Consider the following 13,515-nt stretch of genomic DNA (forward strand, 5'->3'; position numbering starts at 1 on the left):
ACATTAAATATATATATAAACTTGCGATTCAACTTTCGGCCAATTACTTCTTGCCGTTTTTCTCTATTTAAAACTAAGAATAATAAGACTTTACTATAACCTTTCTAGAAATGAGAAAGGTCATATACAGTCATCCCTCAGTGTCTATACAGGATCGATTCCAGGTCTCCCAAGGATACCCAAATTCAATGATGCTCAATCAAGACCCTTAAATTAAATAGATTGTATTTGCATATAACCTATATTCGCATATAGGCTATCGCAGGGTATGTCTATACATCACTTCATTTTCATGAATTCAATGTAGTAGTTGGTGTGTGGCAAATTCAAATTTTGCTTTTTGAAACTTTCTGGGATTGCTTTTTTAAAAATATTTTCAGTTTGCAGTTATTTGAATCCATGGATGCAAAACCCTTGGATGTGGAGGGCCAACTGTAAACAATGTAAACAACTGACAACTGTTACATAAATACCGATTTCAGGCAGTTAGTGTAAAAATGAGTAGTGCTATAAAAATATCACTCCTTGATAGCAGAGTGTGATGTGCATGCAAAGACACTGTTTTATATACAACATTGTCATGTATTTATTTAAATTTGGTTAAGATAAATAACTGAGAACTAAATTTACCACTATCATTAGAACAGGTTTTGTGATTCTTTGAAGGACACAGCAAATGTCTTCTGAGACCTTCAAGTACTGTGACATACAGTCAATTGGTAGAAAGAAAATTAATTGGTGCCCAGTGGACATCGACCTTCGGCTAACTGTTTACATTGCCATGGTATAGGTCAAGGAAGGAACTGCTTCCTACCCTCAAACTGATGTCCTAAACTTGAAGAATCATCAGTTCAGCTATTGTATGACAAAGAATACTTTTGTTTTCTTTTATTTTAACATAATACAATAAAAAACACATGATTACTGTTTCATTTCTCTTTACACAAAATTATAAAGAAAATTCTTGGGAAATAAGATACAGTTGAATGGAAGAGGATAAAAGTTACCTTTGAAATCATAGCAGCCATTACTAAAAAATAACGAGAGTATACAGGGGATCACTTATCAGCATGATATAAGCCAGGGAAAGTGAGTTGAATTAATTTCAGTTTGAGGGAACAGGAACAAGTTTAGATCTATAAACTTTTTATGAAACTATTTTGTTACACCTGATTTGTATACAAGTCATGAAAACCGAACTGAGTTTTTTCTCTTATGAAAGCTGGAGGCAAATTTGGCTTAAAGCCTAGAAGAATAGAGCGCTAGCGTGTTACTTTAGATCCCTCTCTGAAAAGTTGTCTCTGTGGATATGTTATAGAAACATCGTCTTGCTTCTATCATTGTCAGCAGCTAAGTGACAAGGGTTATATTTTTTTTACTAGTGACATTGAATAATTCAAGTCACTACTGAACTTTGTTATGTCATTTCTGCCAAACATACCTAAATCCACCAAGATTTGTTACTAAGAGTTAAGGATTAAGCCATTTAAATAATAAAAAAATCCACTCATATCCTAATTCCAATCAATAAAATATTAATAATATATAATAAAGCTACATTTTATTAACTACATTTTGTAGTTAATTCCGGAAATTAAACTATATAGATTTTTATTGGCAATCTGTTGCCACAACAACAACAAGATTCCTGTGCAACTAATACCCTTTTTGTTTCTAGGGAGAAAAGAAGGTGGCAAACATTCAGATTTAAAATCACTGATTTTTAATTCACATAATTTTGGTTCTTACTCTGTCAGTGACATTGTTGGCTGCAAAGCCTCTAACCACATCAGTAATTGTCCAAAGACAAAACCAAATGACCTCAAAGCATATTTATAGTCTATTACTTTTTGTATGTTTTAAATAAGTAGGCAAGGCTAATTAAAAGGCAATAGAAAAATGTCAGTGTAATAATCTTCAGATTTGTTGGTATATTTTTGCTAAGAAAAGCAAGAATGTGCCTGTTGGGAATCTGTTTTATTGGATTTCCCAGTCTTTTCAAATGTTCCCAGTATATTGTTGGCTGGGCCAGCCCTCCTGATTATGTTGGTGTCATCACCATAATTCGTAGCGTATTTATTAATCATGAGAAAAACAAGAATTATGATTATAAAAACTCCAAGAATCAATATCCTAATGCTATTTTGTAAAGACACACATAAAATATAAAGTGGGTTTGCATCTTTCAGGTACAAGGGAGGAAGGCAGCTGAATACTTTACAAAATGACAGAGAAAACACAATATGTGATTATAATAATACAATGGATAATCCACAAAGTGAATTATTAAACTTTAAAATTACATTTTAAAATGTTTAATACCCTATATTTTCTTTCTTTCATTGATAAAATGAAGCTTTGAGCAGATTGTCATTTTTTGGAAGAACTGCACATTAATTTTCTTTCTCAAAAATTTCTTTCTATTTTGCTACTTTCTGGCTTTTCTTCAAATCATTTTTCTTTAGTGAGATGGAACTTTAATTAAATCTCTATAAAATCACCAGATATGGAATTACTCTTTCTGTTAATAACTCAGTCTTTAATTCTCTTTTCTAGTCAATTCCAAGTGGCGAAGTGGCTTAAACCCATCTCTGCTTTATTCTAGAGTTACAAGAATAACTCTAGTTCTTATTTATGTACAAACTTTCCCTGAAGAAGAGGCAGCGCTATGCTAATTGGGTGCTCAGGCTACAGATCTTTCTTCTACTTCCTTTATATCATTTACACAGCATTGGGTACCATAAATGTGGTTCCTGCATTTTAAAAAGGCACTTGCATTTCTTTCAACAATATATTTTAGAAATACTTATTTTTGTATTGTGGATCTATTAACTTTGAGCACAACCTACTGATGTATGTGGTGGCAGAAAATGTCAACTGAAATACCTACCAGCAGGAATCCTGGGGGGCAAAGATCCTCCCCCTGGTACTGGATTCGGGGCCTGGATGCTATTTAAAAACCCTGCCCTCAGGAAGCTGGGGCAAAACGTCTCCACCCCAATGGCCGGGAAGGATCCTTTTAAAAGATAAAAATTGACATTAATCAAAATCTTTTTGTGGAAAAATTGTTGACCATTTAATTGGAATAAAGCCTGTAATCAACAGAGACATCAAATCTTACAAAGAAGCTATGAAATTAAAAGGAATAGGATGCAGTTTTATTCATAAATTTAAAAAATCAACCTAGTTTTTTGAAAAGAGAGCTATTTTAGTTATAATTAAGGAGAGTTTAGAAGCGTTAAAATGCTAAAATAAAGTTTCTAAACCTACATTTGATGGAGGATATAAATACATTATTGATGTTGTCTATTTGCAGAATTCATGTCCACTTGAGATATAGATATGCAGAAAATAACCACGATAGGATCTGAGATCTATGCTGCACTGGATGGAACGGCGCTTTACTTTAGGTGTTTACTATAAGTGTTTAAAATGAGGAAAACTTTTATACCATACAATAGTTATATATGTTTTTGAAATAGTGGAAAGAAAATCAATATACACCATTCTTAATTTGTTAAACTTTTCTATATAGGACCAGACATAAGAGTTTGCAAAGGTGAAACCACATACTTTTTTATTTTTAAGAAGGCAATTGTGAATCAGAAAAAAAGTAAATTACTTGTAAATTTTTCTATACAATTAAATAATGAATCATAGAATAAAAGAATATCAGAGTGAAAAAAGACTTTAGAGATCATCCAGCCAAAAAAAATCCTCATTTTACAGACAAGCAAACTGAGGCCTGTAGTGTGGAAGTGATATCACATAGCTGACAGGCTCCCAGGATAAAATCTTTCTACTATAGATTAAAAATAAATAATGAGCCACTTCCTATTTCGGAGATTGCTCTTCTCTGAATATGAATTAGAAACCCTGCACTTTGGAACAGTGATAGCATTATAATTTGATGTCTCAATGACCTTAAAGACACTAAAATTATTCAGAAGAAAATTTAATATACATGCAGTATCAGTGTAAGGGCAGTATTGGTAATTTATAGGGTATATCTAAGTTTAAATCACAATAATTCCCTAAAAGCAAGTTACACTGATCGTTGTAAGAAATGCATCTCATTTAGGCCCTCTGAAACCCCATCTGGCCCAGCAGTTTTCAAATGTAGATACCTAAGCTCTCCTCCCGTGCTCAGATTTAGCAAGTCCTTTATTTTTGAAGAGACTTCACTGCTTCTTGACACAAATTTTTCACCTAGAGTTAAAATTTGAGGCTTCTTTGAACTTTGACCAGGATTAAAGGAATCTGGTATACTACACTCTATGTATCTTGCTTCTATGGAGAAAGTTGTTACTAAAGAAGAGCCAGGATTTCTTAGCTCTTTAGAGATGTTCTTATGATAGAGCAAAGTTATAAAGAATATTTTAATGGGTGAGTCCTATGCATTGTGCACTGGATTAAAGATAGCATAGAAAGAAAATCATATACTGTGAATAAACTGGTTTTGTTGTTGATTTTCTGGGGCTTTAATAGAAATGTCCAGTGGGGCTGAAGTCCCTTAAACATGAAGAGGTGTGGCACAAGTGTCAAGTGGTAGGCCAGAAATTTCTCTGAGGTAACTTTCCACAAGTAGTGAAACTAATTTCTCCTTTGTTACTGCATGGGGTATTTATCACTGAGCACAAAGTTAATACGTGTCCATGTGACTGTTTCCCACAGAAGGCATTTTCCACATTGCACTGCTTCATCACTGAGAAAATACTCATAACGAAGGAGCATCAATGAATACCAGGTGCAGATAATTATATCATATATTTATATGGCATTCTTATTTAAAGTTACAAAAGAAATTGTGATTTTACATGAGGGAAAATAATTACATGAAATTCAGATTTCATTATATGCTGTGAAAAGCAAAAACAATCCAATTTTAGCTGATTATGGATTTATTGAAGCCAAGTAATAGGAAGCCGGGTTAAAAACACTAGATCATAAAGAAAAAGAATAACTTAATCATGCACAGGAAACAAAAAGGGGTATAAATGTAACTATCTTAAAAGAGATTTGAAGAAAAACAAAAGCATGTAGAGCGGTAACTTGAAATAATATTAACATGCTTTATGTTTAGAGATTTTTATCTAATTTTTTTACTATTTTTGCCAACATTATTCAAAACTGTTAATTTAGAAAAAAATTCCATTATTTTAACTCCTTTAAACTAAATACACACATTATTTTATTGCTATGATTACATTAATCACTGTTTTGCTGTTATGATAGCCTGTCATTTAATAGCAGTTTATTTTCCTAAACTTGCCGTATCATTCATAACGGCTTTGCTATATTTCTTTACTCTGGGTTAAAAGATCTTTCTTTTGTTGTGGCATATCATCCTTAGAGAATTGTCATTTTTTATATCTGAAACAAACAAATAAACAAACAAACAAACAAACAAGCAAACAGAAAAACTGGTGTACATGAACACAGTGGAGATATCATATTTTGTGATAATAATGCCTTATCATTTTTCTCCTTAAGGTCAATGATGTCAGCAGGGATTGTATGAAACACTACACCTCTAAATTTTCACAATTCAATCAGAAAAACTGAAATTATTCTTTGTTATAATTCCCTTATCTTTTACTCCACAAGAAATTAAGTTCATGAACATTTTGTTATTTTGACATAAAATAATTTGAGTCTGGTTTGCTCTATTGTGTAAGTTGCCGACTCTGGCTTTTTAAAAAAGTAATTGTGAAATGTGTTAATTAATTATGTTGTAGCTGTAGAATAAACAACATCTAATATCTGTAGCAAGAGAAATATACATTTTCATTAATATTTTGTTTTAGTTACACTCAGTAGATTATGTATTCGTTAATATAAATTAGATTTTTATGTGATGAGAGTAATCTTCTAGCCATTATAAGTTTGAAGGATAAGATGTGTCACTTAACACGTTTTTCTAAATCTCAAATACTTCATTTCTAGTTTGTTAGTGATCTTGAGTCAGTGGGTTAAAGAGAGACGAGAATGTGACAGCATTATATTGTTTCTAATATAAAGTTACCAAATAACTGGGCATCCTGAATTTTTATTTGCTAAATCTGGCAATTCTACTCTAATATAATTTCAAACACAGATATCAAACGGACAAAAGACACTATTAACTAGTGGCATAAAGTAATGTACGTCACTGGCTGTATGGGCCATTGATTTATTTGTCTTTCATTAGTCAGTGGTTCTCAATGCCCCTTAGGGAGCATTGTAAATTGTGAATGAGGAAAGACGTTATAAGTGTTTAGTGGTTGGTGGTCAGGATGGACACTAAAGGCATAGCAATCAGAGATGAACTCCCTGCGCAAAGTAGAATTCTCTCCTAAAATGCTAGTAAAACCTACTGAGAAACTTTGTATAAGAATAAATAATCTTAAAAAATGGTTGCTAGTCAATAGGTCATATAATGAGACCACAATGTGCAAAAAGCAGCAGTTAATATGGCCTACATTCTTATCTCTGGCTTGATCAATTAATGGAGGATATTGCTTACCCAGATTATCTGAAAGTAACCTGGCATGTAGAGTAACTGGCTTTGAAAGAATTATAATAAATATATTTAACACAAGCTCTATGAAACAAAATTCCATTTTTTATTTGATATAGTAGCAATCGCCCTGAAATAACTTTATATTGGAAATTAGGTATCATTAAGAATTTATGTAAAGATGACAAACTAACTATGATGTGCCTCAATTTCCTTATCTGTAAAATAAAAATAACAGACTCTACCTCAACAGGCTGTTTGTGAGAGTTAAATGAAAGTAACATGATAATAACATAAGACGATATTATTAAATAGTGATAATTTTTTTTTAAAGAAACTCTTAGGTGAGAAATTGAGATAAAGATTGATTATATTTCCTAATGCAAAACTACCCTTCCACATAAACGCATAAATCCCTAATGGAAGAAATCCCTTCATAGAAGATTATACATTAATAATTGAATTTTGATGCCAAAAAATTTAATAAGAGCAATATAAACTTTTAAGATATGACTCACACCAATTGTTTCCATTAGGTTTTATTTTTGCAGACACTCATTTTGATCTACATGAAGACAAAGAATACACAGGCTTAATTAAAGAAAAATGTTTTAGAATTGGGAATGTCAATATATGCACATACCTGTGTACTAAATACATTAGAAATAAAATATACTCCCTGTGGAGGGTGCTCAAATATTTTTAGTGTTAGAGGGGTGTAATCAGAGAATTTTGGAGATCAGTTGTTTAAAATATAAAACGGTGAGAAAAACGCCAAAGTATTCATGAAGTAAATAATTTACCTCAAGGTTTGAATAATTAGGGCAGAGCCTTGATTTTAACTGGCCCAAGGCAATGATCCTAGAAGATTAAGTTGCTGCTTACATAGTGGTTCTCAACCCTGAATGTACATTAGAAAATTTGTAATAAATACCCAAGTAAGTACATAGAACATGGAAAATCCATGTCTTCAACTACTAAAATGAGTTCTTTGTTAACTACATTAATCACAAGGATAATCTAATCTGATCTAAAAAGAGATCACAAAATGGCATTTGCAAACAGTATTAAAAATATGGATTTACAATTATATCATAATTAACCATGCCCTAAATACATAGCATTCTATGTATACTGTGTTTGTGTGTGGTGTGAATATTATTTAAAGTCAAGTATTAAAATAAACTGAACTTAAATCAGAACTTAAATTAATAATTTTTATACTATTAATATATAAAAAGAATATTATTTCAAAATATTTTAATTTCATTCCTTTTATTTTATATTTTGTGTTTTATAATAAATATAAAAATAGAATACAGTAAAACAGAAGATACATATGATGTAAATAAATTAGAATTTATAGTAGAGCATTTCAGCTCAAAATGTTTACTGGCAGAGGCATAGCCAAAAATCTGGAGAGCTGAGAATTGAACATGTATGTGTTTAGAGTAGAAATACTTTCTTCATTTTTAAATATCCAGTGTTGAATTCCATAACTGGCACATAGTAGCCACTCAATAACTGTATGGTTTAGATTAATGATGGTACTTCTGAGATACAGTATGAATAACTTCAAAGTTCAATGATAACATAGTCTGTTAAACTGAATGCTATTCCAAAGCTTATTTTCCCTGAGGAATGTTTACTTCCGAACCTTCAAAGATTCTCTACCTTTATCTATTTATCATTCGTCTATCATCTATCTATCTATCTGTCTGTCTATCTGTCTATCTATCTATCTATCTATCTATCTATCTATCTATCTATCTATCTAATTATCTATCACCTCCCTACCTACCTACCTATCAATCTCACTTGTCCTTTCTTTGTTAGACTGTGTGTGTTTCCCTCCCTTCCTTGCGTAGCTCATGTTTTCTCTCCTATGTGTCTCTCTCTTCTATTTTTTTACAATAATTTATAGCTTTACACATTTTTTCTTCTACTCAGAGAAGAAGAAAACCATAAGCTCATTGTGTTTGTTTGAGCATATGCTTCCTAATTTTCTATGATGGTGGATGAAACTTCAGATTCTAACAGTTACATCATCAGTGAGGAAGACCAGCAACAGTAAGAAGAGACATTTTCTTGTAAGGCATTGGAAGAATGCATCTTTTACCATGAGACTTTCATTTTGGGTCTTTTATGTAATAACATGTTGTCTATGAAAAAATTAAGCTGTTCTATCTAGTTTGAAAGAGAAAATATTCCTGCCTCATTGTAATGCGTGAGGTGGGCCAGCTGGAGGCCTAACATGGTCTCTTCGAACTTGATCAGAAGATGCACAGAGTACTGTTTAAATACATGTAAGTTGAGTAAATGGATAAATGACTGAATGAAAAGTGACAGATTGCTTCTTAGGCAAATATCTTGCTGGGATCTAAGGAAGTACACTGCTTGTCTCAATTGCTTCCTAGGCCAATAGCCACTTTTTAATGACTGGAATATAGCTAATTTTCAATTAGGCTTAGAATGTGAAAGAGAACTATTCTATTCATGAATAACTCATTTGTTTATCCTTTTATTCATTCATGAACTTATTCATTTATTCAGTGAATTTTTATTGAGACATCTATTTTTTTTTAACCTGGTACCATGACACATATTTCTAGTACAAAACAGGAAATCAAATAATTTTGATATGGCATTATTATTTTCAGGAAATGATACTAAATGAGCTAAGCCAAAGACATAATTGCAGAATTTTGTCCATTCCTAAATTCTTATATGGAACAAAGCCTATAATTAAATTAATATTTTCCTCTTTATCTCTCTGCACAGCTAATCTCCACGCATATTCTTCAGCACCAAATACAATTAAGGATCATGCAACCATTACTGTTTTGTTTTTGACTTTTTTTTTTTTTAACACTCAGGACACTGTAATATGGATTTTATAGATTTCTCATCCTGTTGTGCAATTGGTCACAATAAAAGTATTGAAGCAAAAAGGCAGTTTCATGCCTAGATTTTAATGTTATTTCTTCACTGATTTTAAAAAGAAATTTTCAGCTTTCCCTGAGTTATTTTTAAACTTGTAGATATATAATAAAATTATGGTTGCTGTAAATTATTTGTTAAAATTATACTATTGCATTAACAAAGAGAATTAAAATATTTTGAAACTGATTAAGAATAAGCCATTTATTGAAAAACACATTTTAATTTATAATTAAAATAGAGGCTCTTTGACATTTTTAAAGGAAATATTTTAGATGTTTGAGTTTCTTCACCTGTAAAAAAATGAACGTTGCTAGAATTTTCCTAAATTTCCTTTAAACTCAAAGTTTTTTTAAATATAATTTTTATTTTATTTGTTACATTGAATTGAGCCTATATTTTTCTCAAATGTGGGTTATATCCAGTGGTCTAGCTATGTTTAGATTCAGTGGGACTTGGAATCTTAATTACCAAAAAGTGTCCTGAAAAAATTTGCAATCTGCTAATATAGCCATTGAATTTAACAGTGAAATTGCCTTGGATTGAGGCCAGGCAGAAATTTGAATTCTGACTTCATCATCCACTAGCTGATTAATCTTGGATAATTTATTTACTTTCTTCCCTAATACTCATTTTTTTTTATTTGAAAAATGGAGCTAATAATATACATATCATATATTGGTTTATTGTGGATCATATAGGAAAGGTCTATTAGTGCCTGACAGTAGTGTTTAATAAATGATGGATAAATATTTCTCCTCCTTCCCCATCTTAATTTCCTAAACCTGACCTACTACTTGTCAGTTATAGACATGTCTCTATGTCTCCATGATACTTCTTCTGGTTTCTGGTCTCTGTCCAAACACACCTGACATACCTAGAACTTGCTATTTCCTCCTCTGTGCCCCCTTATAATCTTAGCTGCTATAACAGAGGTAGAACAGTACCATAGGCACACTATTTATTTGTTTATGATTTCATGATACCAAACTCAAATACCTTTGGGGGCCCATCAGGTGCAATAAACAAGTATATCAGGTTGATGACAAAGGCATTAAGTCAAACTGAAGGATAAAAGTTCTGGCTAAGGACAATGAATTCAAATGTTTTAAAAGAACACTGTAGAGATCAAACAAAACACCTCTTAGCTGACTACAGCCTGCAGGCTGCCATTTGGTGACTATCTTCCCCACAAGGTTGTGATCCCTTAAGAACAGAGATGAGTGATGCATGTCTTATTCTCCTCTATATGGCCGGTCTCAGAGCTTGCACATGGCAGGAGCTCAATGTAATATTTATCAAGTCGAATTCAAATCATCTTTATATGAATAGTTCAAAAGTAGTTTGGCTTTCTCAGGACCGCTAATAGACTGAGTTTTCTCAACGAGAGAGCTTTTAAAATCATGTATACCCCAATAATATAAATATCCTATATAATAATAATTATAATAATTATACAAAACTATATAATTATTATAGTTCAATGAGCATTATGACTTTACACTTTAAATGCTTATGAAGAGTGAGTATTTAGGAACCAGAGGCAGACTAAAATTCTAAAAATTCTAAAATTCTAGAGTTCTTTTACCTAAAAAGTGGTGAAGGGGTGAACTAAACTTGAAAAGCATACCCTCTCAACTAAGCCACCACATAGGATCTTGGGCGGTGGATTCCAGCCTTTTCTTTCTGAGGTCAGACATTTAAACTATATGTTTTATAAAAGATGCTTTTACACTTTAGGTGCCAAGGAGTCAGCTAAGGAGCTGTTAAGCAGCATTTGTCAACGTGTATAAAAGCTTAATCTATTCAGCTTCACAGCCAAAGTGTGCAATGTATTTAATATTTATGAACTATGAGTATATCGGTCACATTATTAAAGGGAGGTTTGTACCTCTAGCACACAGAGAGATCATGAGGCAGTCTACATATACCTTTTTGTAATTTTCCAAGGCTGCCCTCCAACTAGTTTGACCCCCTGTTGCGAGCATGTACCCTGCTGTCAGGTACCTCGCACTATTGTTGCCTCATACACAAAGTATGAAAGAGATTGTTCTGGATTTAGTTTCTCTTCCAGGTATTGATGATAACACCTTGGCAGTGTTTTCTACAACCAAATGTGTTAATGTATACTAAGCATTTCTTATTTAAAGCTAAGATATTTAAAGAGCTTTCAAAGTTTTGTTAGCTTTTTCAGGTCAAAATGGTACTCATTTGGCATCTACATGATATAGATTAGATGTCAGGATAATTTGTTTTCATAATTACCATTTTGAAATTTGATCGGTATTGAAAATAATTTGGGAACACGATTGGTCTTGAAAATAATTGAGATTAGCCAGCAGAGAACAAAACTAATCAAGACCCTAATGACTTTACATCAATTCTGATATCATAAATGTATGATTCAAGTGGCATCGTAATGGTAGTGGTGGTGGCAAAGACACATTCACTTTTCAGGGTAACCATTTTTTGCTTGAGGTAAGTGTATGAGATTTCCTTCCACGTCCCTACGTGCAACGATGTATGGTAAAAACACTTAAGGGAACACCTTTCTAAGTCCTTCCAGATCAGAGCACGTCACTCCTCAAAAAAATTTCAAAATCTCCTTAGTTATAAGCACAGACACAAAACATAAGAATAGTTTCAAAATCCTTCACTTTTTACTCTAACATACTAGAATATTCGTTGTTATTTGAATGTGTTGCTCATTCTTAGCAAAAAGTAATATTGCCTCATCTTGGCCTGACCCATTCTAAATGCCCTGCTCAAGTGCCAGCTCTTCTAAGGGGTTTTCCACTTGCTGCTACTGGAATAACCTTGCCCTCATCTGTGCTTCCTCAGGAGGCAGCAAAGCTGCCATCAGAAGCTCATAGGTGCTAGAGTCAGAGGGATCCAGTTTCAAAATTTTGTTGAATCATAGTTTGCTGAATGACTGTATGCAAGTCACTTCAACTCCCTGAGCCTCAGTTCCTATTTTGGTAACATGTGGAAACAAGTCTGTTATGACACAGTTATTCAGGACAGTGTTTCTAAAATGCCTGACAAAAGGTAATCACTCAAGTAAGGTTTTCCTACCCACCTTACTTGGCTTTTTCCTCTTTCACGTATAACACTATTACATTTTTCTTTGTAGTGTAATTCTGTTCACAGCATATCTTACAATAAGTTTCTTGAAGAATTTCTCATTTTTGTATTTCTGGTAGAACTTGGCAATGGCATGTTGCATATATGGGTTGACTGTGAAGGTAACTTAAAAACAGTAACTATAAAGCATATCTATGCCTTCCTTATTTGTGACAATGTTATTGATGGTTTTGATGGCAACTTCTAAGGGTAAAATGACAAAATTCATACAATTGGTTTATCAAGTTAGTAAAAATATCATTAGAGTCATAATGTTATGGCTTGTAAAGCCACTCTCACTAGCTCATATGTTCTTTAACAGGCAGACAGATGGACACCAAATGACACCAACTGCCAGACATTGGGGCCTCTATACATATCCTCTCCTTTATTTCTTTTAGTTTGCACATGTGCCCTCTCATTTACATATTTAAGAGGATTTTGAGGGCAGATCATTCTGCCCTCAAAATTCATTCGCAAAGACATGTAGATCTCAAGTTTAAGCCCAAGAGAAAGTGAGGCACAGAACTAGAGATGATATTCTGTGAGGGAAGATACTAACTCAGCATTTGTTCTCTGTGGACCTAACTCTCCTAGATATGAGGCAGCAACTCAACCATGGCCTAAAGCAAACTAATAACAGTGTGTTAGGCTCTCTTTTCAAATAAAACCATAGTGTGAAATGGGCTTGAAAAGAGCCAGGCATTACCCTGTTTAATGTATCTTTTAATTTTTATTGAAACTATTACTTTTTAAAACTTGATACCTTTGAGGCCTATGTTAATTTAACTTTCTGATCTGATCTGAGGTAACAATCATTCCTGATAATAAGGGAGAAAAAGGAAACAGACTCCAAGAAGGTTGATTTTATTACTCATAAGCCACATGAACTGGGCATGTCAGAATGCCTGAAATAATACCTCCGTTGAGAATCTTCCAGCCCCTAGCTGTGC

At 32.8% G+C, this 13,515-nt stretch overlaps 1 protein-coding gene across 1 annotated transcript in view; it reads right to left on the reverse strand.

The window, feature by feature from the left end:
• The window catches only part of EPHA6 (EPH receptor A6), an 841,299-nt gene that overhangs the window by 146,936 nt on the left and 680,848 nt on the right, over window positions 1-13,515 (reverse strand). Inside the window, 1 exon segment of the mRNA XM_011356398.2 lies at window positions 2,891-3,016. Within this exon segment, the coding sequence (XP_011354700.1) occupies window positions 2,891-3,016 (126 nt within the window).

Source organism: Pteropus vampyrus, unplaced genomic scaffold (assembly GCF_000151845.1).
Source record: "Pteropus vampyrus isolate Shadow unplaced genomic scaffold, Pvam_2.0 Scaffold26, whole genome shotgun sequence".
Classification (NCBI taxonomy): domain Eukaryota; kingdom Metazoa; phylum Chordata; class Mammalia; order Chiroptera; family Pteropodidae; genus Pteropus; species Pteropus vampyrus.